Genomic DNA, 24,603 nt, shown 5'->3' with positions numbered 1-24,603 from the left:
CTTAATGTAATTTTCCCAGTCCTTCTGCACTGCACATCCAACTTTATCTTGGTTAATGCTGTTTCAGACTTACTGCTGTTCCCAAAATAAGATTTGACCTGCCCACTTCCCACCATCCCATAATTGGCTTGCAGTCTTTCTTTTTTTCCCCCCCTTTGCTGAACAGGGCAGGTCGCACTGCGTGCTCAAGAGCAGCACAACCCCCTTCTAGATGTCTGGGTCTATTTTAAAACTTGCCAGCTGATGTTTGCAGATGAGCACAGAAGACAAACCAAAGTCTTGCTTCGACTTGTTATGTTTCATAGGCGTCTTGGTCTTATGAATGTGGCACATTGGGAAATTAAAAAAACAAAAAAACCTTCCTTTTTATTTTTACTGTACACTTTGGCCTGTATACTTACAAAATATAAGCCAGTTCTTTCAATCAAGTGTTGTACTGCTTTCAGTATTATTTTCCTACTTATTAAGTAATGATCTTGTTTATAACTTGGTCAAACCTTGCCTAATGTTTCTTAGACTGTACAGACAGAGGAGGCAGGCAGCAGTCCTCGGCCCGAGACCCCCAGCACCATGACGGAGACAGAGGGTGAGATGAAGGGCGGCCTGCTGGAGGGGGACCTTGACACCTACCAGACTACGCTAGAGGAGGTTCTGACTTGGCTGCTGATGGCTGAGGATGATCTACAGGGTCAGGACGACGTCTCGGACGATGTGGAAGAAGTGAAAGAGCAGTTTCACACACATGAGGTAAGAAGACACAACAGTGCTGTTATTTTCTTTTTGGAATTCATTTGTCAGTTCTGAAACAGTAAAAAAAACAAAAATGGATTGGACTGAGACGTCACATTCAGGAGCATCAATTTTACAATAACTGGTGACACATTTAGGCTGTCGCTCTCCAGAGAGACTGAGAAAAGTATCCCACAGACAGAGGCCTCCCACAAACAGCAGTGCATGCCTTTAACATGTTGAGAATGGCAGGAATTCCATGGCTAACAGTGACACACTGCACTCCATGGTGCCCTGGCCCACAGCTTACTTCCTTGCTCGACAAGGCTTAGTTACATCGTCTCTCTCGGTGCATGTGTGTAAAGGGGCTTTGGCTGGATTCCCTCGGCTGAACTGTGAATATTTGTGAAGTTGAATGCCTGGAATCCAGGTCAAAGCTGAAATCTGCTATGGAGACAGAAAGCAACAGGATTGAAAGCTGCGTTAACAGCCAGGCTTTTCAGAAAGTCTACAAAAATCAATCCAGTTTGTTTCGGCCTTGTTTCCCTGACTTACTCCAGTTTCGCCAGTAAAGCTTAGTCAAAAAACAAAGGCGTTAGAGGCGCAGTTGAAAATGCTTACTCATCCAGAGAGCTCCCTGTAATGGACAGCAACTCAGTTCACTGGCTTCTCCACAGCTACAATGAAATAAAAACAACCAAACATTAGCTTTTGCATTTCTCCTTCAAACCTTTTACGCTTCTTTTTGTTTTGGATGGCTTTGGTTTGCTAATTGACAGCCCACCCCTCGATTTGTGCTCACGCTTTGTGTTGTTGCTACAGCAGCACTTAAATATGAGGGTGCTACGGTACTGCTCAGTACTTCTGCAGGGCATTATTAACATTAAACCTAATGACAGAAGCGCATCCAGATGTTAGCATGTGTCTGCCAAGTGCTAACAAACAGGCTCAGATTATAAAGGCCTTATTATGAGTGCTGCGTGTTCATGTTCCCAGGATGCAAACTGTTTCATAGACAGAGATTTTTCTGTTTATTGTTTAAAATTGTAACCACTTACTACTCTTTCCTTTCAAGACATTTATGATGAAACTGACAGCGCGTCAGAGCAGTGTGGGTTATGTGCTGCAAGCGGGTAACCAACTGATTGCTCAAGGCAACCTAACAGATGAGGAAGAAGATGAAATCCAGGAACAGATGACCCTCCTCAATGCCCGCTGGGAGGCTCTTAGAGTGGAAAGCATGGACCGTCAGGCCAGGTAAACAGAGACATACCTGAATTGGTCTTCTGGAGTTGTTTAAATGTCCCTTACTGATTCATCTCAGAAACAGGTAAAGGACATTTCTATTTCAGGACAAATATGACTATAAACCTGAACATTTTATGGTCTAGTGTGCAGTGTTATCAAGCCATCAGTTTGTGCTGTAAAGAATGGACAGGGGTGCAAGTTGCCAGACATGACACATGCTGAGCGTTGAGCCACCCAAGGTCTTACGATTTGCACTCTCAGCTTGTGTCATCAAGGTTTACGACACACACACACAAACTGCACACAAGTTGTGTTCATGATGTACGCTACATTTGTTGACCCTGAGCTTTTTTAGCCACAGCGTTTGTCTTCCTGTGTTGTTGCAGTTAAATCTTAGTCCTAAAGTTTATGAAATTTATGGCTTACATATCCTTTCTACCTTTATGTGCTCACTTTACTGCCCTTCTGCCTTCGCTTTCTTTCTCTCCAGGCTCCATGAAGTCCTGATGGATCTTCAGCAGCAGCAGCTGCAGCAGCTTTCTGACTGGCTGACACAGACAGAGGAGCGAATCAGGAGGATAGAGACACAGCCAGCAGCAAAGGACATGGAGGCCTATAAAGAACAGATAGAGCAACACAAAGTGAGGACAGTTTACCGTTAACACTTAATATTAAAACACTTTTGCATGGGTAAATGCTTCATTGTTGACAGTGTCAAGTAAAATGCCAAAAAAGTGCCAGTGCATGCATGCAGCTCTTGCTCTAAAACAGGCTGGTCTTGTGATCACTCCTTCCCGTTTGATTGTAATCTTTCATGAGTCACGATAAGGCTGAGTAGCTTCTCTGCCTGCTTAGTTAATTGCAACATATGACTGAATTCGTCGTTTGTGTTCCTGCACAGGAACTCCAGAATGACTTGGAGGCGGAGCAAGTAAAGGTCAATTCTTTAACACACATGGTGGTTGTGGTGGATGAGAATAGCGGTGAGAGTGCCACTGCTGCCCTGGAGGAGCAATTACAAGTAAGTTTTCAGGCTTTGAAGCTGATTGGCCAGCAATTTGTCATTTATCAAATAGTTTTCTTCCATTATGTTCAGAACATACGAATTTGTGTTCAGTATCTTTTAATTGCTTCCTTATGTGGATGCACTTGAGTATAAAATGCTTTGTCATTAATGAGCTACTGCTTTCATTCATTTTTTGTTCATCTTGAATTCAGTCTTTGGGTGAACGTTGGGGAGCCGTGTGCCGCTGGACTGAGGAAAGGTGGCACAAGTTGCAGGAAGTCTTTATGGTTTGGCAACAGCTTCTATCAGACCAGGTAACATATGTATGTCCTTATGCAGTACATTCATATCTTGCACAGGTTTTTCTTCCCTCCTGTTTAAATGCACATTTATAACAAACTACTTCAGGAGAGAAAAATTAAACTGTATTGAGATGATTTAAAAAATGAATCACTTGTGTCTCCACTTGGGATGAAAAGCATCAGACTTTTTAAAATAAAAACAGATTAACCCAGGCACGAGTCTCTGTGTGTAATTACAATACATTTTTTACTTCTCTGCAGAGCTTGTTTAGTATATGGTTGGTTGAAAAAGAGGAGGCCTTGAATGAAGTAAAGACGAGCAACTTTAAAGACTCCGCTGAAATCAATATGAACGTGCGCCAGTTAGCTGTAAGTATTACGCCTGTTTGTTTTGGTTGTTGGCATTTACTCTGGAAAAATATGTTGCAAATTTGAATTTCTGGCGTTGTAAATGTCAGTACAGCTTTCACTGTAATGAATGACCTTTCCATCTTTATGTATTTACTTAATTTTTTTGTCTTCCGCTCTTATAGATTTTAAAGGAAGACATGGAAAAGAAAAGGAGGGCTCTGGACAAGCTGTCTGATGCAGGACAGGATGTGATTCAGCTGCTGCGAAGTCCTGAGGCAGGAGCGAAGATCGAGGCAGACACAGAGGAGCTGACACAGCGATGGGACAGCTTGGTACAGAAGTTAGAAGACTGCTCGTTTCAGGTGTGTGACTCTATCTCAGGTGGTAAAACATGATTCTCACATGGTTAATGCTTCAAATGTATGAGCATTTACTGTTTCACCATTTTTGCAAGGGAGTCATCATATATAATATGTGTTAATGTGCTAATGATGGACCTCTTGATTGAAGTAAAACTCATGCTTGTTGTCTGTGTAGGTTCTCAGTCATCAAGGTCATGGTCTCAAGTGCAGTTGCCTTCATTTGCGTTAGTTTGAAACTTTACAAATGAGGTTAAGCCACAACAGAGTCTAAGATTAGATCAAAACATGGTTAAAAATAAAAATGAAAGCAGTGTCTTTCAAAACTGTCCACACTGCCCAACTGCTCGGCATTGCAAGCATCTTTATTTAAAAAAAATGCTTTGTATACACTACCAGTCAAAGGTTTGTTCCTACCTTCTCATTGAATATTTTTTCTTTATTTTCTTGACTATTTACATTGTAGATTCTCACCGAAGGCATCAAAACTATGAATGAACACACATAGAATTATGTAGTAAACAAAAAAAGTGTGAAGTAACTAAAAAAACATGTTTTAGATTTTAGATTTTTCAAAACAGCCACCCTTTGCTTTGATTACAACTTTGCGCACTCTTGGCATTTTCTCGATGAGCTTCACGAGGTCGTCATCTAAAATGGTTTTGCAACAGTCTTGAAGGAGTTCCCAGAGATGCTGAGCACTTGTTGGACCTTTTGCCTTTACTCTGTGCTCCATCTCATCCCAAACCATCTCGATTGGGTTTAAGTCAGGTGACTGTGGAGGCCATCTAGCGCAGCAATCCATCACTCTTCTTCTTGGTCAAATAGCCCTTACACAGGCTGGAGGTGTGTTTGGGGGTTATTGTCCTGAAACCGGATGGGATGGCATATTGCTGCAGGATGCTCTGGTATCCATGCTGGTTCGTTTCGCTGCTTCAGTTTTGAATCAATCCCTGACAATGTTACCTGCAAAGCACTCCCCACCCCATCCTCCATGCATGTAGAGACCGTCTGTTTACCTTTTCTGTGTCACACAATGACACAGCGGGTGGAACTAAAGATCTCAAATTTGGACTCATCAGACCAATGTACAGATTTCCACTGGTCTAATGCCCATTCCTTGTGTTTTTTTGGAACAAATACATCTCTTCTGCTTGTTGCTATCCTTAGTGCTGTCTTCTTAGCAGCTATTTGACCATAAAGGCCTGATTGGCACAGTCTCCTCTAAACAGTTGATGTAGAGATTTGTCTTCGACTTGGAACTGTGTGGCATTTATCTGGGCTCTAATCTGAGGTGCTGTTAACTTGCGATTTCTGAGGCTGGTGACTCGGATGAAGTTAGGCAATGAAAACCAAGTGAAGTAAAAACCATTTCAGGTGACTGCAACATGAAGCTGAGTGAGAGAAAGCCAAGGGTTTGCAGCGCTGTCAACAAAGCAAAGGGTGGCTGCTTTCAGGAATCTAAACTATAAGACATATTTAGTCTTTTTCATCTTTTTTTTTCTTTGCTACATTATTCCTTATATTTTGCTTCATATATTTGACATCTTCATTATGTATCTACAATGTAGAAAGTAGTAAATATAAAGAAAAAACATAAATGAGAAGGTTTGTCCAAACTTTTGACTGGTAGTGTACTTTTATTTCTTTTTCTTAGCTTAGATTGATTTATCTTCCTTTCTTTTTCACTAATACTTTAACTCACTCCTCACAGCTAATGGAAGCTGTGACGGATGCTGGGATGACTCAGGTGGAAGAACAGGTCGTTGTGGATACAGTTGCCGTGCATTCGGTCACTTCAATTGACGATCAGGACCTGGCCCCACCTGCTCCCCCAAAGAAACGTCTGATGGAGACGGATGCAGAAGTCATAAGAATGTAAGAATGGGGCCATAAACAGACAGAATAAATCTCTCTACCCTACCCCACACACACACACACACACACACACACACACACACACACAGAGCAGTGTGTACATAGTGTGCATGTCTTTTGTGTTCTGCAGGTTTGAAAACAAAATTTCTGAGCTTTTGAGCTGGATAAAAACGTGGAAGATGTCCACTCAGGCACTGGCCACCACACATCCTGAGACTACACCTGATACTCCAGACCTTCAGGAGAATCTAAAGGTAGACCTGCAGACATTTAACATAATTTCAACTTCAATTTAACAAAATATATTTTGTAGGCATAAACTTTAATATGTGTTAAACAACCACTTTAGGATTTGGAAGCAGAACTTAAAGCAAAAGAAGCCACAGTGAGTCAGATGATCCAGGGGGGAAGAGCCCTGATGGACCAGCTAGAGAGAGGTATGAAACATAGAGTAAAGGTTCCTCTTTCTGTATAAACCACCAAATTATTAAAAACAAATCATCCAAGTTTTGTCACGTATGTTCTTCTAAAGTGTGTAAAGATCTTGACTTCTATTTATTGCCTTAAGGCAGCTCAAACAACAATCTTCCATCTCCTTGTTAAACTGTGTTTTCCTCATAAGATTTTACCACTTTTCTGCAGCGGTCTGGTATTTTCTGGGTATTTACGAGCCTACGTATTTTTATTGTTATTTATTTTTAAATGCCAGAACTCTAAACATGTGTTTGTGTATTTGGAGTTTGAGTAATAAAACCCTGTCAGTCTGCAGGGTTGCTGATTTCATATAACCACTCAATGAAATGAAGAGGCACTCAGGGTTTTTACGTGTTTACACTGCTCTGGAGGCAGTGGGAGGTGGCGGCGTGGCTAAGTTGGAGACTACTTTTTTTTTTTTTTTTTTTTTTAAACGTCAAAATTTCCATTAAACAGTTTTATTCCATCAGTTGCTTTTTCATCTATTTAGCCTTCTCTCCACTATTTTATCCTCTGGTGTTATTACAATTATTACTTGCTAGGAGCTCCCACATAAAATCTAGAACAAAAGCTGTGACACATTCAAACATTCAAAGGCTTAAAATCAGTTAGCTGTTAAGTGCATTTGATGTGAGCCGGTGTCTTTGTTTCTATCTATAGAGGCTGTGAGTGTGGATCTGGTGAGGGCAAACATAGAGCAGCTCCAGACTGAGTGGGATGTCTGTGCGAGGGAGCTGCAGGCAGCCCGTGAGCGGGTTCTCACGCAGACCCGGCTGAGAGCGGTTTCTAATGAACTTGCAGGCTTGGACCGGGTCTTGCAGGAACAGGACCAGTGGCTGGACTCGACCGCGCCTGTAGAAAAGTGCAACAAGATGGAGCTCGGAAACCTGAAGGGGGAATGCCAGGTAAGATTTACCGTCTCACTCGCAGACACTTCAATGTCCTTTGTGTGACTTTAACCCTAAACGTCACTTGTTAAATTCCTCTCATTCAACTGCAGTTTCTTTACAAGTATTACAATTTTTACAGCAAAGATAAATCACCATTAAAATCACTGATCAGAAACCACGAGGCCACAGCAGGGATGCAGTAAATCAAGTTGAAATGCATTCAAAAGCTTGTAGAGTAGAGTAAGACACATGAAACCTCCCTCCAGTGTGTCATAATTTGAGCTTAACTTACTTGCCTGTCACTGGAAACAATGACTCCATCTGGTAAATTCCAGACCAGTCAGCTAACTCACTGCAGCAGTGTGAGTAAGATGTTTTGTAATTATTTTAGATAAATGTATGTAATTGCACAATAAAGAATCAAATGTAAATGTTTCTAATTCTCTTCAACAAACATGAGAAGTCTGAAAGCTAATTGAATGAAGTGTGGTCATGTGATCACTCCTCATTTCAAGCACTGAACACTTTTGTTTTCTTTTGTGCTTGTCAGTCTCGAATCGCTCAGGTCACCGCCTTCAGTCCACGACTGGAGCAGCTGTCTGCAGAGGCAGGGTCAATGGGAGCCCTGCCTTCTCTAAAAGACAACATGGTGGTGGTTTCTGCACATCATGCCTCCACCCTGCAGAAGCTGCAGAGCAGAGAAAAGGAAGTCAATGAAGGTACTGCTTAAGTGCATTGAAATAATTTCGTAAATCAATACAGTAGAAATGAAGTCCGAAACTCTGAGCAGGTCCACCTGCTTTTCCAGTGACCTGAGAGCTTTCAGATATCCTCTTATTCCTGAGATCTGCAGGGCAGAGATTTAAACCGCCCTTAAAACAAATGCCTTTATCTCTCTCGTTGCTTGTGGTGCAAAGCTTTCAGGTTTATGGGAGACTGAATGAGTAATGGTTACGATCAGCAGAGCCCTGTTCCACACGGGCTGTGTAAATTTGACATGAGCTTTTATACGAATCCTTGGCCAGCCACAAGTAATAGATGATGCCCTTATATGGCCTCCAAAAGCTCACGGAGATGCGAGTGTGTACGTGAGCGATCGTGCGTAAGATCGTACCTCTGTGCCAGCTCCGTCTCTACCTGAGGACCTGACTTGGACCTGGACGAGTTCTGAAAATAAGTCACCGTTTTACCTCTGGAATTTACGTGTGCTGATCCTGGCCAAAAAATATCCGTAAAGGGAGGCTTGAATGCTCTGCTGACTGTAGGGGGATGTGGGTGGGTGTTGTGTTTGCATGCCTGTTTTGCTGTACCTCTAGGGCTTTTATGACACTGAGGGTTTGGATGGGATCCAAGGAAAACCTTTTTGTTTCTGCCTGAGGGCGGTTTGATTCTTGCTGGGGCCCTCTCTATCACCACCCCCACCCCACACTTACACTCCAGGTTTGCTCCTTGTGTATATGAACATAGCCAGATTACGTAAGCATTAAATCACCTGGTAGTTAACAGAGAAGGGGACACAGGGGAAGGAAGACAGGAGTGGAAGTATAGAAAAATGTGCAGAGGAATAAGAGTAAAATGAAAGGTAATTGAACTAATTAAAATAAATTGGTCACTTGTGAACCTTTTGGAGGTTTGGATTTGCTATTTTGGAAATAGTTTAACACACAGTGCAATGTTTGGGAACCTCTTAGTGTATGGAAAACACAAGCATCTCCAACTGTAAAGAGGGAGAATCCCAAACTTGCTCACTACCCCCTTGTGGCAGAAGCTTGATGCTTAAGCCTGAATGCTAAAGTTATATTTCACAGTTTTTCCTGTCTTTTCTTCTCTGTTATTTTCTAAAAACAGCTTCTCTTCTTTGCCTTATTTCAGCCCTGGCTAATCTGGAAGCCACGCAGCTGGTACAGTCTGTGGTGGAGGGTCTAGAAGCCAGACTGGCCACTCTGAGGAACGGGATGGTTGACATGCCTACAACACAAGAGGCAGTGGAGCGGGCACAGGTGAGTTTGAATACCTCCAGATGAGTTTAAATACAGATATTCTGCTAACTGACAAGCAGACAGCTAGGACAAAAATGTGAATTCGACTGAGGAGGATATAGCTGCATTAATTAGTTGGATAGTTAGTATTTTTGATGATCTGAGGTACTCGTTAGCACTTTAGGTTTGCTTTTTGTGCAACACGGTGTTGCAGCGGTTAGCACAGTCTCTTCTCAGCAAGAAAGATCCTGGTTCGATCATGTGCTTAAGTGGGTTTCCTCTGGGTTCTCCAGTTTCCTCCCACAGCGAGTCAGATAAAGTGCTTAAATCGTATAGAATAAAGGGGTTTATTAATGTGTGGTTAAATGTGGCTTGTATTCTAAAGCACAATGAAACTATATAAATATATAAATGTTAAATGTTATTTTGAGCCTGCTGAAAAGTTTAGCTGCTGTCATATGTGCCCTTTGACCCAAGTAATTTATTCTCATCATTCACTTTGGTTGTTTCTGTGTCCTTGTACGTACATTATCTCAGTTTTTGCTGTCCTCTTTTCCTCTGAAAGAATAACAGATCCTTGTATCAGCCAGTCACTTCCCTCTGCACTGTATTAAACCTTTGTGTAAGAGGGAAGGGTGTGTAGATTTGTTATCTGTGCATTGTTGTGCTTTGTGTGTTGCTGTGTGTGCTGGTCTCCTCCTCCATCCTTCAGTGGAATGTGGCTCCGTCTGCGCTCCTGTTATCATGGCAGATAGGGCACGGTGCCGGGGAGGGGGGCGGGGACTACGCGCATTCTGGGCAGCATGCCCGTGCATGCAGCGCGGAGCTCCTAACAGCTCAGTGTGGAGCCGCTGAACCTGTCAGTCAGTTTGTTGACCGCAACATGCAATACCATAGCAGCATGTGCGAGTTCAGGTTCCCTTTAGTCAAATGAGGCAAGGTGATAATCACCATATTGGCTCTGGTTTCTCTCTGTGTTAATGTATGACAGCACACAGTTTTTTGTAATATAGATATTTTATGTTGATGACATAAAATTAACAGCAGCACTTTTCAGTGTTTAAGCTTTGGATCCACAGTTAAACCTCACTAGTTTACTGCTGGTTTTAACCTGTTTTCCTCCTATCAAACCCCAGCTGATGGCTGCCACTCCCTGAACCTGGCTCTACAGGATGTTTCTTTCTGTTAAAAGGCAGTTTTTCCTTCCCATGGTCGCTAAGCGCTAGCTGATAAGGGGTCATTTGATTGATGTTTTTTTTTTTTTTTCAGTGTTATTATATGGTCTTTAACTTGCAGCACCTTGAGGCTTAAAATTGAATTGAATTGCTAGGAGTGTTTATGAATAATGAGTAATTAAATTAATTTACACACTATTTAACTAAAGAGTTGAACATTTAATGAGGAACAAACCACATGCTTGTTAGGCCTTCAGTACACATGCAGATTACAATCATACCTATATTTGTTTTTGTTTTTTTCTTTTTTTTTTTGTGTGTGTCCCGTTTGGATCTTTAGCCATCAGAATTGTTGTCTTAAGGCCAAGAAAGATGCCAAGCGGATTTATTTTACCAAGTGGATCATCATGGCCTTGCCATATTGGTCCATTTGATTGACCTTTATTATAATTATGAATTAATTTTATTTTCAGTTGCTACAAACGGGACAGACATGACTGGGGGATAGGACAGGGAGAAAGAATGAAAGAAAGAGAGGGAGAGAAAGAAAACCAAAGGGGAGAAGAGACGGTGAGAAGGGGGGGGGAGAAAGAGAGAAAAAAACAAAAAAAACAAAAAAAAACAAAACACCTGGGTCACCTGTATGGAGAAAAAAAAACAGAAGAGAAAGCAAACAACAAAGAGCAACATAATAAAAAAAACAGCACCATCACAATAAACTAGCTAGCAGTAGATATCAGTAGATACTAAATAATAAACGATATTGTGCAGCAGGTAAGGTAGACGGCGCACAATGTGCTTTGAGGCAGCAGCCAAGAAAGCTGTAGTCCGCGTCTGTGAATACCCGTGTGTACACCTGTGTGCATACCTGTGTGGATCAGCATGCTTGCATTCCAAAGGTTTCTCCATGTAACGATCTGCTAGGGAGTGTGGGGGAGCCCCAGCCCTGTCCTCCAGGGTATGAAGCAGGTATGGAGGAGATCAAAACTCCAGACATCCAGAGGCCCCCAGAACACAAGAGACCAAGGAAGACCAACAGAGGGGCAGCCGCGCCACTGTCCCAGTAAGAGCTGAGGAGAGTCTCAGATGAGGGCTCACTCAGCAGCCGCGGAGCAGAAGCCAGGGGGAGTTGCAGTGACGCGCCCGTGAGCTCCGCCGGCAGCCAGCTGTGCCTGAGTGACCGAGCCCCAGGCCGAGAGGCCGGGGGCACCCCACCTCCGAAGTGGCCCGAATGAGCCCCAGGCTCCAGGCCCCGATAAGCGGCCGCCAAGGAGTGAGCCGGTGTGTACCCGGACGCCCACCCCCAGACACAAAGAACCACCAACGCATCGATACCTGAGGGAGTGCGCCACTGGCAGGGGAAGTGGTGGTGGGGGGAGATAGGCCTCCAAACCTTGGAGGGCCTGAGATGTCCCCAGAGAGGTGGCGTCTGATACCCAACCTGACATATAGACACAGACATACAGGCACACACAGATACAAACATCCATTCCCACCCTCATGCTTTCATATGCACTTACTCCACACTCAACCAACGTGGAGACAGACATAAAGAGACGCTGTACACACGATCACACACCCCAAGCGTACTCTACGAACCGGGTCTAGGTACCCTTGCCCCTGGAGGGGGGGAACTGCACCCAGACCCAGGTGGTGTTACCCTTTTCCCTGCGGTGGGGAGAGGCAGACCGCCCCGACTCCGCAGCAGCAGGGAGGCCCCACACTCCAGACCGCAGTCGGACGGCCAACTCCTCCTAGCCCCCCCGCTCCAGCAAGCCGCAGAGAACGGGGGTGAGAGAAGACTCCAAACCTCCCTCCACCCGCTCATTGTAGTGTTGATGCATGTGTGTTTTAAGGTGCAATTAAAACCCAGGAGGGCATGGAGCTACCTGCCAAGGAGCAGCAGGTAAGCGCATAGTCCCTCCTGCTAGCCCTCAATGTCTACGTGTATTGAGGGGTGGGCAACGACGCCAGGGGTGGGGTGTACACCCTGATGGTAATTTGGACTCCGTGTATCGTGCCCACCCCCAAGATCCTATATGTATGTGTAATGAGAGTGTGAGTAATGTGAATGTCTAAGTTGTGGGATAAAATTGAGGCAGAGGCAGCCAGAAGGGGACGGGGGGGGGGGGGGGGGGGGGTAGCCTCCTCTGCACCCTGGTGACATACCCCTACTCCAAGGCCCTGCATGTGTGGGTGGTTGTGGTGGAGCGGGAAGAGGGAGGCAGCTGGAGATGGGGAGGGAAGGAAGGGAGGGGCAGGTGACCCCTCCCTGGGGCCAGCTCCCCCGCTGACCCCAGTAGGCACTCCCATACTCCGCGACCCGCCAGGGGAAGGGGGCCCAGGCCCATCCAGACCGGGGCCCAGCGCAGCAGCGCCCCCCGGCCCCACAGAGCCCGGGACAGTCCACCCAACCCCACCACAGAGAAAACTGCACCCACCCCACCATCCATTCATCTTCCAGACTACATGAGACAATAGACGCCCAGGCTGAGATCTTTCTCCACCTCTCCTGTATCTCCCCCTCCTGCAGAGAGAGTTCCTGAGGAGAGGAAAGCTCCTGCAAGGTGTTACAATCTCCCCCACCAGTTGAAGAGCCCCCCAGGCGGCTCGACGCACCGGCGGCACCCTGCGCCAGGGATGGGCCCCCATGCACCCACCCGCCCACAACCCCTATATTTGTTTTCAAGAAGCTACATTTTGCAGGGTGTATAATATATGATCAATATCTAATGACTTTATAACTTACCGCAATATGATGTACGGTGTTAGTTATTTGCAGACATACTGCATTATAAGAGCCAGGTAATTTTAAATTAAAGAAAAGACACCAGAAACACGCTTCAACCATCTTATTGATGCTGCCACTTCCCTGTTGGCAATATGCGTTTGGAGCCTCAAACACAACAACCAGATGATCCCTGCAGAGTCGGGCAGAGTGTAAACAAGTAATCCATGACCTAATAAAACAAGGTTACTTTTAAACTGCATTGTTATGCCTGCAATTGTATCTGAGTAAAGATACAGATAATATTTTTTTTAGGGAAATTTTTCCGTTGTGTGACCCTGAAAGAAGAACAAATGTTTGCTGATATACTGGATTTTTAAATCGCCAAATATCATATCGGTCTTTAAATTCCTGTCAGACTCAACTTTTTGTTTTTTGTTAAACTCTGGAATAATCTCAAGTTGTTGTTGTTTTTTTTTGTTGTTTTTTAAATGTTTCTTTTACAAATGCAAAAATGTTTAAAAGATGTTTTCCACTCCAGGCGGTCAAATTTGTTTTCCAAGAATTCCAAGATTGATTGATTGTTTCTCAGAAATGTCATTTCAATTCTGTACTTGTGTTCACGTCAGGTCCTGTGTCTGGATATTGAGCAAACACAGCAAGCCTCTGACCCTGCAGAACTACAAAAATGGAGTCAGCTGTCCTCCCGGGCCCGTGAGGAGCTTGGCACTTTGCAGTGCATTCTGGGTAGCATGAAGGACAATCAGGTAGAGCAGCTGTCAGGGAGAATAAAGAGTCTGTTTCTGCTTAAATTATGGCTGTAGTTTACACTGTGGTTTTGCTCTTGTGCTGCATTCAGGTTCGTTTGGAGCAAGTGGAACGTTGGCTAGATGCAGTTCAGGAGCTGTTGTCTCGGGATGCCACAGGGATGGGTGACACAGAGAGTCTAAGGGAAGAACTGAATCAGTGCAAGGTGAGAGAAAAATGCAACAAAAAACAAACACTGGTGGTAATGACGCACAAACTGCTCAGAAATCAACTTGAACAATATGCTGAAGTAGGGTTTTTTGTGGGGGGCTTGGCTTGAATGAACTTTTTATTTTTTAAAAGATTTCCTTTCATGTTCCTATAAACAGGAGCATGTGAATGAGATGGAGCAGGTGGAAGGTTCACTGAAGCATATGGGCGAGAATGTGAATTCGGTACAGGCAGCTGCACTACCAGGACTGGCCAGGTGGGGGCAGGACAAATTGGATGAGTGCCAGGCTCGGTGGACTTCTCTCAGCAAACAGGTGAGTTTGTTTTATTGCTTATAATTTATTTAGTGGCTGATTTATGTCATGGAAAAATAAACTGAACGCTGAAACCAAACCAGCAGCACAGCACGAACAGTCTTCATAGCAGCACAGAACAGAAGAATAACAGCTCCTTTATGCTCTTTGTGTGGATACAAACTCTGCTCAGCTGTAAGGAGCTTGTTTCTCACAGTCATGTAGGAACCTGTCTGATAACAGAGACATGGAAAGTGCATCATTACCTTGAACACAGCTAACTGTTAGTTTTGGGCATTTTGTTTGCAGTCTTCACACAAACTATTTGTATAATAAAGTTACAATCACATATCAGTAGTACACAGAGGCTAAATAAGTTAAAACACTAATTTTACATTATAAATTACAATAACAAATTATGCATGCACAACTAACCTTAATGTTTTAATGTTAAGGTTTCATAACATGTGGTCTCACCTGTGTCCTGTACCTTTTGTTTTGTACATCATAAGTAACAGGAAGATGAAGTCCACTTCATTTCACTAATATGCTGTACTGTATATATCATTGCATAATTGCTTAATCATGAATGTAAACCATTAAAAGATCAATTAAAATGCGATTTTCAAAGCAATATTAGAATTTCTAAAATTCTAAAAATGTGATGCCAGCTCGTTACAAACCTGATGAAATGCATTTTCCTTCCAGTTGCTGAGCCATCAGGAGCGCGTGGCAGAGAGTCAGGAGAAGCATGTGAATTTGAGGAAAGACCTGGCAGAGATGCAGGAGTGGATGGCCCAAGTTGACGAGGAGTTTCTCATGAGGGATTTTGAATACAAAAGTCCAGAGGAGCTGGAGGCATCGCTGGAAGAGATGAAGGTTGGACTGGAAGGGCGGTCAAAGAAAGCGGTGTTGAGTAATTCTTTGTGTTTGAATCTAACTCTTGCTCTCTCTCATCTTGGGTGGCCTCGGCTCTCGCAGCGGGCTAAAGAGGATGTTGTACAGAAAGAGGTGAAAGTGAAGATCCTGAAAGACAGCATCAACTTGCTGGTGTCCCGAACATCACCCACAGGTGGAGGCAGCAGGCAAGAACTGACCTCAGAGCTAGAGGGGGTACTAGCCAACTACCACAAGCTCTGTGACCGCCTCAACAGCAAGTGTCACACCCTGGAGGTAATGTAATCAATTTATTAATGTAATATATGTTGGTGGTGAATAAAAATGTAATAAATGAGCTCTACTCACATAATATATTGATTAATCTCATTATTATGAGCTTTTATTGCTTGAAACCTGTACTTAACTAAGTAAATTATAAAAAGTGGCATTTCCCCCTATTGTGTTGCATTTAAATTACCTTGAAGCTTAAGTGAAAGCTGCTATGACACATTAACATGAAGTTAATTCATGGTTTTCTGCTTGAGTGGCACGATTTTGTCGATCAGCTCAGAAGTCCCGTAGTTCAGTAGAGGAATGACATGTCGGGTTATGCAATGTGTCATTTCTTGGGCCCTCGTTTGTTAATTTTCGTGCAAAGACCAAAAGAAGCTTGAAGGGAAAATGGTGATTCTTGTTTTCAGAGCTAATCTGTAAGTGTAAAGTCCTACTTAAGGGCTCCTTTTTTGATTAAACACTGCAGAGTAAAGGTCAGGCATGTCAGAAAGCTGTGTTTATGCTTGTGTCTGCTTTTTGCCTGCAGCCTGTTTGTCACAACCTCCTCTTTGTCCGTAGAATTTGGCTGTTTAGTCTTGCTATAAAGAAGAAAATAAGCATTAAAATGTTTTATATTGTTCTTTAAGCGCCTGAACAGGGGCATGCTCATGAGTGTGGTCACCTCATAGTAACATAAAGAATTTCCCTTTTAATAGTTTTTGTGTTGCTCTGTGCTCTGTAGGAGGTTTGGTCTTGTTGGCTGGAGCTGCTTCAATACCTGGACATGGAGCAGAGCTGGCTCAACACTCTGGAGGAGAAGCTCCAAGCTACTGAAAACCTGCCAGAGAGCACCGAGGCCGTTAATGAAGCCTTGGAGGTAAAAACGCACACCTGTAATCAAATTCAATGTAATTCAGTGCCACATTCCAACTTCTGTCTCATTTTTCTTTTAAACCGGCAAGCCTGTCCTAATATCCTCATCATCTAAGGGGCGGTTGACATAAAATGAGAACAATGCACCATTCTTCGTCTCAAAGTGGGAAATCTTAATATTATACATCCAACTACATAATTTTAGGAAACATGTTGATGTCAAAAGCAAATGTGGAAACAGTTTTAAAGTACACACAAGCATTTTCGACAGCTGAAGGCATGTGTCAGGAGCAAGTGTGTAAGAAATCTGATATAATTAGTTACATCTTTAATATATAAACAGAGAAGACATGAATCTTTGAATGGATTTTATCTTTTATCTTTTAATCTGCGATACAACACCATAACCTCACAAATAAACAGAGTTGTGGTCTAAACTATATTCAAACTTGTGCTTTGGATACTTGTTTTTAACATCATTAAAGATGTAAGCTGTACAATCATTCCACCTCGGAAAAAGAACAGTTCAAATAAATCATTTAAAAGCCTCAAATTACCATGACAATTATGCCTGTGATGACTGTATGTAAAGTTCTGATCACTTCTGGTTCTGTATGCATGAAGTGGCAACATTTAACAAACTAATTCTTCCATTACACGTTGAACTGGATGTTAATAACCTCATTTGTCTTTGATTTGTCTTCCAAATTTCTTCTGCTTTGCCTTGATCTGCTGCTATATCTGTAGACCGCCTGCGGCACGACTGTCAGAGTCAATTTAATCACAGTGCTGCTTCTGTAACATTGCATAGTGATGAAGGAAGTTGAAGACCCTTGAAGACAATGTTTCCCCGCTCTAGTCTGTGTCCTTATATTTTTTTGACTTTTCTTTTCTCCTCCAACAAGTCCTTCTCTTTCTCTCTTCCTCTTCACTCTTTTAAATCCTGTTTCATCACCCGGCACTCGTTCCTGGCCTCTCGGTTTCCTAATCAGACCCACCCCTCTGGTGGGGGCTGTCTTTCTCTGTGTCTGTTACCTCCGGGGAAGGAAAAGCAAATTTAATGACCCCACATAAACAGTGACTGTTGGGTCCAAACCGGTGCCGTCACTATTCAAGCTCACTCTCTCACTCGTCTCTCATTTCTCATTCAGTTATCATCTTTGTTTTGGTTTGCCGCTGTCTGACACACCCAGCCCAGCGAAATTCTGCATCTGGACTGCATCTGTTTGCTCAGCTTTTTTTGTTTTTTTGTTGTTTTTTTGTTTCTCTCTCTTTCATTCACACATACGCTTATGTACCGGAATTCATTTTTCACCCTGATGTTTTGCGCTTTTTGATCGTTTGGTTACAAGGTTAGCTCTGCTCTTCTTTTTCTTTTTAATTCATTCATGCTTTGCAAGTTTCTGTTGCAAATTTTTGGAACTGTAAAGCTTCATCATTGTTTCAGCATCCTCAAAGGATTTGCTTTCCTCCCCTTTTTGCTTCATTCTTATTTATTCATTTTTTTCCTGATTCTTTGCGAATGTATTTATGTTTCTCTCCATCTCTTTTGTCACCACCAGTCTTTGGAGGGTGTGCTCCGCCACCCTGGGGACAACCGGACACAAATCAGAGAGCTGGGTCAGACGCTGATAGACGGGGGCATACTTGATGAGCTCATTAGTGAAAAACTAGAGGCCTTTAATTCCCGCTACGAGCAACTGAACCACCAGGTCAGGACCTTGTCTCTGTCTGTGTGTGTGTGTGTGTGTGTGTGTGTGTGTGTGTGTGTGTGTGTGTGTGTGTGTGCGCGCGCGCGCATGTTCTACATTTGTTCCTGCATAAACAGGAATGTTGCAAATTACATCTCAGTTCCTTTTTCTACGGAGAATCTGTGCTTATTCTTTTTGGGGAATTTATATCTGATTCTGTCTATTGCAAACTAGAACATGTCCATATCTGTACAGAGTTCATGCATTGACATTTCATACAGTATTTATGGAGTGCTCCTTTACTGTATCAGCTATGCTACATGGAGAAATATGCCTCAATGTATTGTCAAATGTAATTGAGTGCAGCTAAAAGTAGAAATAATTAAGAGGCTTACAGCGAGTGTAACACTGTGTATATTAGCTATTATTTTCAGTCTTTTTCTTAGCCAATTGCACATGCATGATAAGAATAAATATAATATCTGTCTACACTAAAATCTGTGATTATAACAGATTCAAATGTGTGTCTCGGTGTCTGTGTCCTCGTCCAGGCAGTGAACCGGCAGATCAGCCTCGAGCAGCAGCTGCAGACACTGAGAGAAAACGAACAGGTGCTCCAAGCGCTGCAGGAGTCTCTGAGCCAGCTGGACCACACGCTCACCTCCTACCTCACTGATCGCATAGACGCCTTCCAGCTTCCACAGGAAGCACAGGTACAGCGCACGTGAACATAAAACACTTCTGTGTTGGTAAGACTCACCTAATGAGATCTGACACTCAGAGAAGCCTCGGAGCGTAAAGGCCCTTCATCTAACACTAATAAACTGCATATGCAATGAAATATGCTTGAACTTCAAATTGTCGTCTTAAACATAAAACCACCATAATAATGCATACTTGAATGTTCCATGTGCATTAAAAAAAAACCCTCGGTGTATAAGGGTTGTTTTGAATTTTTCGTTAGACTATTGGAGCAGAGATCGCAGCTCACGAGGTGACAGTGGAAGAGATGAAGAGAAGAAATGTGGCCAACTTGCCTCCTAACACCGCTGATGGCAAAGCTGGCCGTGGTGGGACAATGCTGGATCACCTACAGGTAACACTGACCCCTGCTGGACAATGTTAGGAGTTGTCATGCCACCACCACTTATCATATAGCTTTAATACCTTTTACATACATTTTCTTTACTATGTGTTGGGCTAATATTACCAATAAGACATAGTAGATTTCTTCTCTTCCATTTTTACTTGTATAAAGGTTTCTGTAATCCTGAAGATGCATTTAAATTTCATTCAAAGTTTCATACTTTCTTTAACATTTTGCTGGGTAAACATTGGCTATTTTTTCGGCGATCTTTGACTTTGTTTGCCTTCTGAATTGCTCTCCGCAGAGGAAACTGAGGGAGATCTCCACAAAATATCAGCTTTTCCAGAAGCCTGCTAACTTTGAGCAGCGCATGCTGGACTGTAAGAGGGTCCTGGATGGTGCTAAAGCTGAGCTTCACATCCTGGATGTTAAAGATGTGGAACCGGAAAAAATTCAGTCTCATCTTGCTGGTTGTCTGGTAAGAAACCGACCTTTTCTTCTCTTTTCTTTCTCTCTCTCCAGTCAATCCACACAGCTACTTATTTCATGTCTTTTTCTTGGATAGAAATTGTACAAGTTGCTGAGTGAGGTGAAGCTGGAGGTGGAGACGGTGATAAAAACAGGCCGCCAGATTGTGCAGAAACAGCAGACAGAGAACCCCAAGGCCATGGACGAGCAGCTTACTGCTCTTAAATTGCTCTACAATGAACTCGGGGCGCAGGTACCTCATTCTGGGCGAATTAACACTTCCACAAAATCTAGCTTTTAACATTGAGTACTTCTGTCATAGCTCTGAGCCCTTTTTAAAGATGCCATTGTATTAATTGTCCTTACAGGTAACAGAGGGCAAACAGGACCTGGAAAAAGCTTTGTCTCTATCCCAAAAGTTCCAGAAGGAAAGTGCTGTCCTGCAGGACTGGCTGAACACAAACGAGGCCGAGCTCCAGCAGAAAAATGGCTGCGGAGACATGCCAGCTGACATCGACGCTGAGATTGCATGGGCTAATGTGAGTAGCTGTATCAGTATGTGGAAAGCTTTTTTTGTTTTTTAAACAGACATTTATTAAGAAAAAAGTGTGCTGTGAAAGTTTTAGTGAAAACAAAACCTTTCAAAACAATAGCGGTCAGTCTGTTTCTTGCCAGTAGATGGCACAGAGGGACAGTTTCTTGCCCCTAAACACATGAATCTGATTCTCTTTCTAATATGGTAATCAACATTATGAGCGGTGTGAATTATGTGTGGCTTCGTATATAATTGATGAGCTCTTCTCTGATCCCACTTTGGTAAAAAGGACTGAAAGATTTATGATTACATACACAGAACCAGGAAAAAAAATGACCCTGTTTATCCAAAAATACCCAGAAACGACATTAAAACTGAAATGCTATGAATTAATAATAGTTCACTAGTTTACATAAAGTCATTAAAAGTGCTTTAGTCCAGTAGGGTGTAGAAAGTGTTTTTGTTGTTTTTCAGCTGTGCTTGTTTTGAAACATTTATGCAGTGAAATATCTGAAAATGTTCTTCATATCTTGGTGAAGGCAGGCTGTTGTTTTAGTAACATCAGCATTATTTTTTCTTTTATATAGCAGTGTGTCAGTGTGTACATGTGCCTGTGTGATAATATTAAGACAGGTAGCTGAGGTGGCGCTGAATTATTGAAACATGGTGGTCATAACATGATCTTGTTGAATATTTTGAACTGGATGTGCTTAACCAGGGTCTGCTGAAGGAGTCGGAGCGTCGGAAGGCGGAGCTATCTGGCCTGACGGAGATCAGCGCTGGTTTGCAGACTCTGGTGGAGGGAAGTGACGCTCAGCTGGAGGACAAACTCTGTGGTCTTAATGAAGCCTGGGAACGTGTTCACACTTTGACTGAGGACTGGCTTAGCACTGTTCTTGTGAGTGCAAATACTGCATATAGAAAGACTAATAAAAGGCCGTATTGGTCACAAGATGTCATATTTTGGTTTCTTAATGAAGTCGAGCCTTCCAGCTGCTTAAATTTCATTTCATTTCTTTGCATAATTTGCAAATGCATAAAGGCTACTCTTGAGTAGATATATTTAAGGTAAAGGCAATTACCCATGTCAGCTATTACTGCATATGCATACTTTATAATGCATATCAGTAGTACAGGATTATTTAGTTGGACATGGTGAGTTTAGAAATTCTAAGAAATGTATTTAAAAGTTGCATATTCTGCTCAGTGCAAAGTGCATTACAAGATTATATTTATTAAGGATTCACAACTCACATGAAACATGCTCTTTTTGTGCTCTTTTACTCACCTGATTGCAGGAAATAAATAAATGTCAAAACCAAAAAAAAGACTTCAAATCACCTCTTTAGTGCACTGCAGCAAGTCTATGATAAAGTACAAAATGGTGAATATGTAGAACTTTTAATTGCCTAAATATCCATTTTTGGGTTGTCTAGAGTCACCAGAATGAGGTGGAAATTTTGGATGAAAACTTGGCTCACATCAGTACCTGGCTCTACCAGACCCAGATCCACCTGGATGAGGCTGAACGGCTGGCTCCAGCAGAAAGAGAAAAAGTAATAAAGGTAAGGCAGCGCAGGTTATTAGTGTGACTGGTAAAGCAACAGTAGAGCGTGAAGCTAATGTGTAGATTCTGCCTGAGTGATTCTAAAACCTGAGTTTTTTTAGAAAGCTCCCAGTGAATAAGATTCTGAGAAGGTGCATTAAAAATAAATGGCTGGGCCACTGATGCACATTGCAAATTAGCTCACATAGACACATTAGTTGTGCTGCTTCTTAATGATGGTATCTTTGCTAACAACCCCAATTACCAGATTCAACTTGTAATTGACTAAAAATCACTTGGCCTACCGGTGAGAGGGACATTGCTTGCTGGCAGTTTTTTCAAGCGATGTTGAAATTTCCGCATTCCAACACTTCAAATGCTTCAGGAGCCGTCTGCTTAGCGCAGCATCAGCACCATGGAAATACACACAAATACAATACTGTACTATGCCAACATGTGCGAACAAATATAGTTCTATAAAGTTGTTCTATATACAGTGGGGCAAAAAAGTATTTAGTCAGCCACCGATTGTGCAAGTTCCCCCACTTAAAATGATGACAGAGGTCAGTAATTTGCACCAGAGGTACACTTCAACTGTGAGAGACAGAATGTGAAAAAAAAATCCATGAATCCACATGGTAGGATTTGTAAAGAATTTATTCGTAAATTAGGGTGGAAAATAAGTATTTGGTCACCTCAAACAAGGAAAATCTCTGGCTCTCACAGACCTGTAACGTCTTCTGTAAGAAGCTTTTCTGTCCCCCACTCGTTACCTGTATGAATGGCACCTGTTTGAACTCATCATCTGTATAAAAGACACCTGTCCACAGCCTCAAACAGTCAGACTCCAAACTCCGCCATGGCCAAGACCAAAGAGCTTTCGAAGGACACCAGGAAAAGTATTGTAGACCTGCACCAGACTGGGAAGAGTGAATCTACAATAGGCAAGCAGCTTGGTGTGAAAAAAATCAACTGTGGGAGCAATCATCAGAAAATGGAAGACATACAAGACCACTGATAATCTCCCTCGATCTGGGGCTCCACGCAAGATCTCATCCCGTGGGGTCAAAATGATCATGAGAACGGTGAGCAAAGATCCCAGAACCACACGGGGGGACCTGGTGAATGACCTGCAGAGAGCTGGGACCAAAGTAACAAAGGTCACCATCAGTAACACACTACAACGGCAGGGAATCAAATCCCGCAGTGCCAGACGTGTTCCGCTGCTGAAGCCAGTGCATGTCCAGGCCCGTCTGAAGTTTGCCAGAGAGCACATGGATGATACAGCAGAGGATTGGGAGAATGTCATGTGGTCAGATGAAACCAAAGTAGAACTTTTTGGTATAAACTCAACTCGTCGTGTTTGGAGGAAGAAGAATACTGAGTTGCATCCCAAGAACACCATACCTACTGTGAAGCATGGGGGTGGAAACATCATGCTATGGGGCTGTTTTTCTGCCAAGGGGACAGGACGACTGATCCGTGTTAAGGACAGAATGAATGGGGCCATGTATCGTGAGATTTTGAGCCAAAACCTCCTTCCATCAGTGAGAACTTTGAAGATGAAACGAGGCTGGGTCTTCCAACATGACAATGATCCAAAACACACCGCCCGGGCAACAAAGGAGTGGCTCCGTAAGAAGCATTTGAAAGTCCTGGAGTGGCCTAGCCAGTCTCCAGACCTCAACCCCATAGAAAATCTGTGGCAGGAGTTGAAAGTCCGTGTTGCTCGGCGACAGCCCCAAAACATCACTGCTCTCGAGAAGATCTGCATGGAGGAATGGGCCAAAATACCAGCTACTGTGTGTGCAAACCTGGTAAAGACCTATAGTAAACGTTTGACCTCTGTTATTGCCAACAAAGGTTATGTTACAAAGTATTGAGTTGTATTTTTGTTATTGACCAAATACTTATTTTCCACCCTGATTTACGAATAAATTCTTTACAAATCCTACCATGTGGATTCATGGATTTTTTTTTTCACATTCTGTCTCTCACAGTTGAAGTGTACCTCTGGTGCAAATTACTGACCTCTGTCATCATTTTAGGTGGGGGAACTTGCACAATCGGTGGCTGACTAAATACTTTTTTGCCCCACTGTAGTGTGTAACTGTTGATATAGAGCGTTATTACATTTATTGCTATTGCAATGGTTGGTATGGCACATTGACTTCTGTGGAAATTTTCGATGGCACTCATCATCAGAAAGGTTGCCGACCCCTGGGCTACACCATTCAAAATAAAAAGGTTCATGCCGGGGTCTCCAAGGCCAAAATATCGGCAGAGGACCCCTACAAAGGTTCCATTAACAAATACAACACTTCATCAAAATAGCAGATCAATTGGATCCCTCAAGATTGCCACTTTTTCTTCCAATATCACTAAACAAACCGGTGGCCACACACTTCTGAGCCGAGTGGCCAAAATTGGAGCTGCAGGAGCTGCAAATGAAGTTCCACACAAAACTTGAATGATGTTCAGCTTTTGCAGTCAGGTGTGGGAGAGCTGGAACTGAAAGGGAGCGACAGAGCATCTTTCTTTCAGAAAAAGGCCAAAAGCTCAGTGAACGTAACAGGATGCCTCTCATCACTTGCAATAGCATTTGCCTCGCTCCTAATTCGCTTCTGTACTCGCCAGCAGTTTGCTGTCTGGTGTTGCTATCTTTCTAACACTTTCCCTGGGTCTCAGAAGTGTTTCCAAACCAACAAATGATCCAAAAACTCAGAACAATTTCAATAAGAGCACAGGAACATTTTGTCTGCAGTCAAGGAAAAAAGTGTTTTCTTTGTTGTGCCTCTGTGCTCAGACACTCAGTCCAGGACTCTCATTTCAGTCTGTAGTGAGCTACAACCCCAAGGTAC

General features: G+C 43.0%; 1 protein-coding gene across 7 annotated transcripts in view; it reads left to right on the top strand.

Moving 5' to 3' along the window:
* The window catches only part of utrn (utrophin), a gene marked incomplete at its 3' end in the record, with an annotated part of 195,649 nt that overhangs the window by 30,260 nt on the left and 140,786 nt on the right, over positions 1 to 24,603 (top strand). For all 7 annotated transcript variants that reach the window (XM_080883910.1, XM_080883912.1, XM_080883909.1 and 4 more), the window contains 27 exons: positions 517 to 747; positions 1,805 to 1,986; positions 2,468 to 2,618; positions 2,879 to 2,998; positions 3,196 to 3,297; positions 3,547 to 3,654; positions 3,819 to 3,998; positions 5,710 to 5,873; positions 6,004 to 6,127; positions 6,223 to 6,310; positions 7,008 to 7,252; positions 7,788 to 7,956; positions 9,110 to 9,237; positions 13,749 to 13,886; positions 13,979 to 14,092; positions 14,256 to 14,411; positions 15,099 to 15,269; positions 15,372 to 15,563; positions 16,285 to 16,419; positions 17,978 to 18,127; positions 18,658 to 18,819; positions 19,071 to 19,202; positions 19,498 to 19,671; positions 19,759 to 19,914; positions 20,030 to 20,200; positions 20,915 to 21,094; positions 21,633 to 21,761. In XM_080883910.1, the coding sequence (XP_080740036.1) occupies positions 517 to 747; positions 1,805 to 1,986; positions 2,468 to 2,618; positions 2,879 to 2,998; positions 3,196 to 3,297; positions 3,547 to 3,654; positions 3,819 to 3,998; positions 5,710 to 5,873; positions 6,004 to 6,127; positions 6,223 to 6,310; positions 7,008 to 7,252; positions 7,788 to 7,956; positions 9,110 to 9,237; positions 13,749 to 13,886; positions 13,979 to 14,092; positions 14,256 to 14,411; positions 15,099 to 15,269; positions 15,372 to 15,563; positions 16,285 to 16,419; positions 17,978 to 18,127; positions 18,658 to 18,819; positions 19,071 to 19,202; positions 19,498 to 19,671; positions 19,759 to 19,914; positions 20,030 to 20,200; positions 20,915 to 21,094; positions 21,633 to 21,761 (4,152 nt within the window). The remainder of the gene's footprint in view (positions 1 to 516; positions 748 to 1,804; positions 1,987 to 2,467; positions 2,619 to 2,878; positions 2,999 to 3,195; positions 3,298 to 3,546; positions 3,655 to 3,818; positions 3,999 to 5,709; positions 5,874 to 6,003; positions 6,128 to 6,222; positions 6,311 to 7,007; positions 7,253 to 7,787; positions 7,957 to 9,109; positions 9,238 to 13,748; positions 13,887 to 13,978; positions 14,093 to 14,255; positions 14,412 to 15,098; positions 15,270 to 15,371; positions 15,564 to 16,284; positions 16,420 to 17,977; positions 18,128 to 18,657; positions 18,820 to 19,070; positions 19,203 to 19,497; positions 19,672 to 19,758; positions 19,915 to 20,029; positions 20,201 to 20,914; positions 21,095 to 21,632; positions 21,762 to 24,603) is intronic.

This window comes from Rhamphochromis sp. 'chilingali' (genome assembly GCF_963969265.1).
Source record: "Rhamphochromis sp. 'chilingali' genome assembly, chromosome: 5".
Lineage (NCBI taxonomy): Eukaryota > Metazoa > Chordata > Actinopteri > Cichliformes > Cichlidae > Rhamphochromis > Rhamphochromis sp. 'chilingali'.
This window is presented reverse-complemented; position numbering and strand designations above follow the sequence as displayed.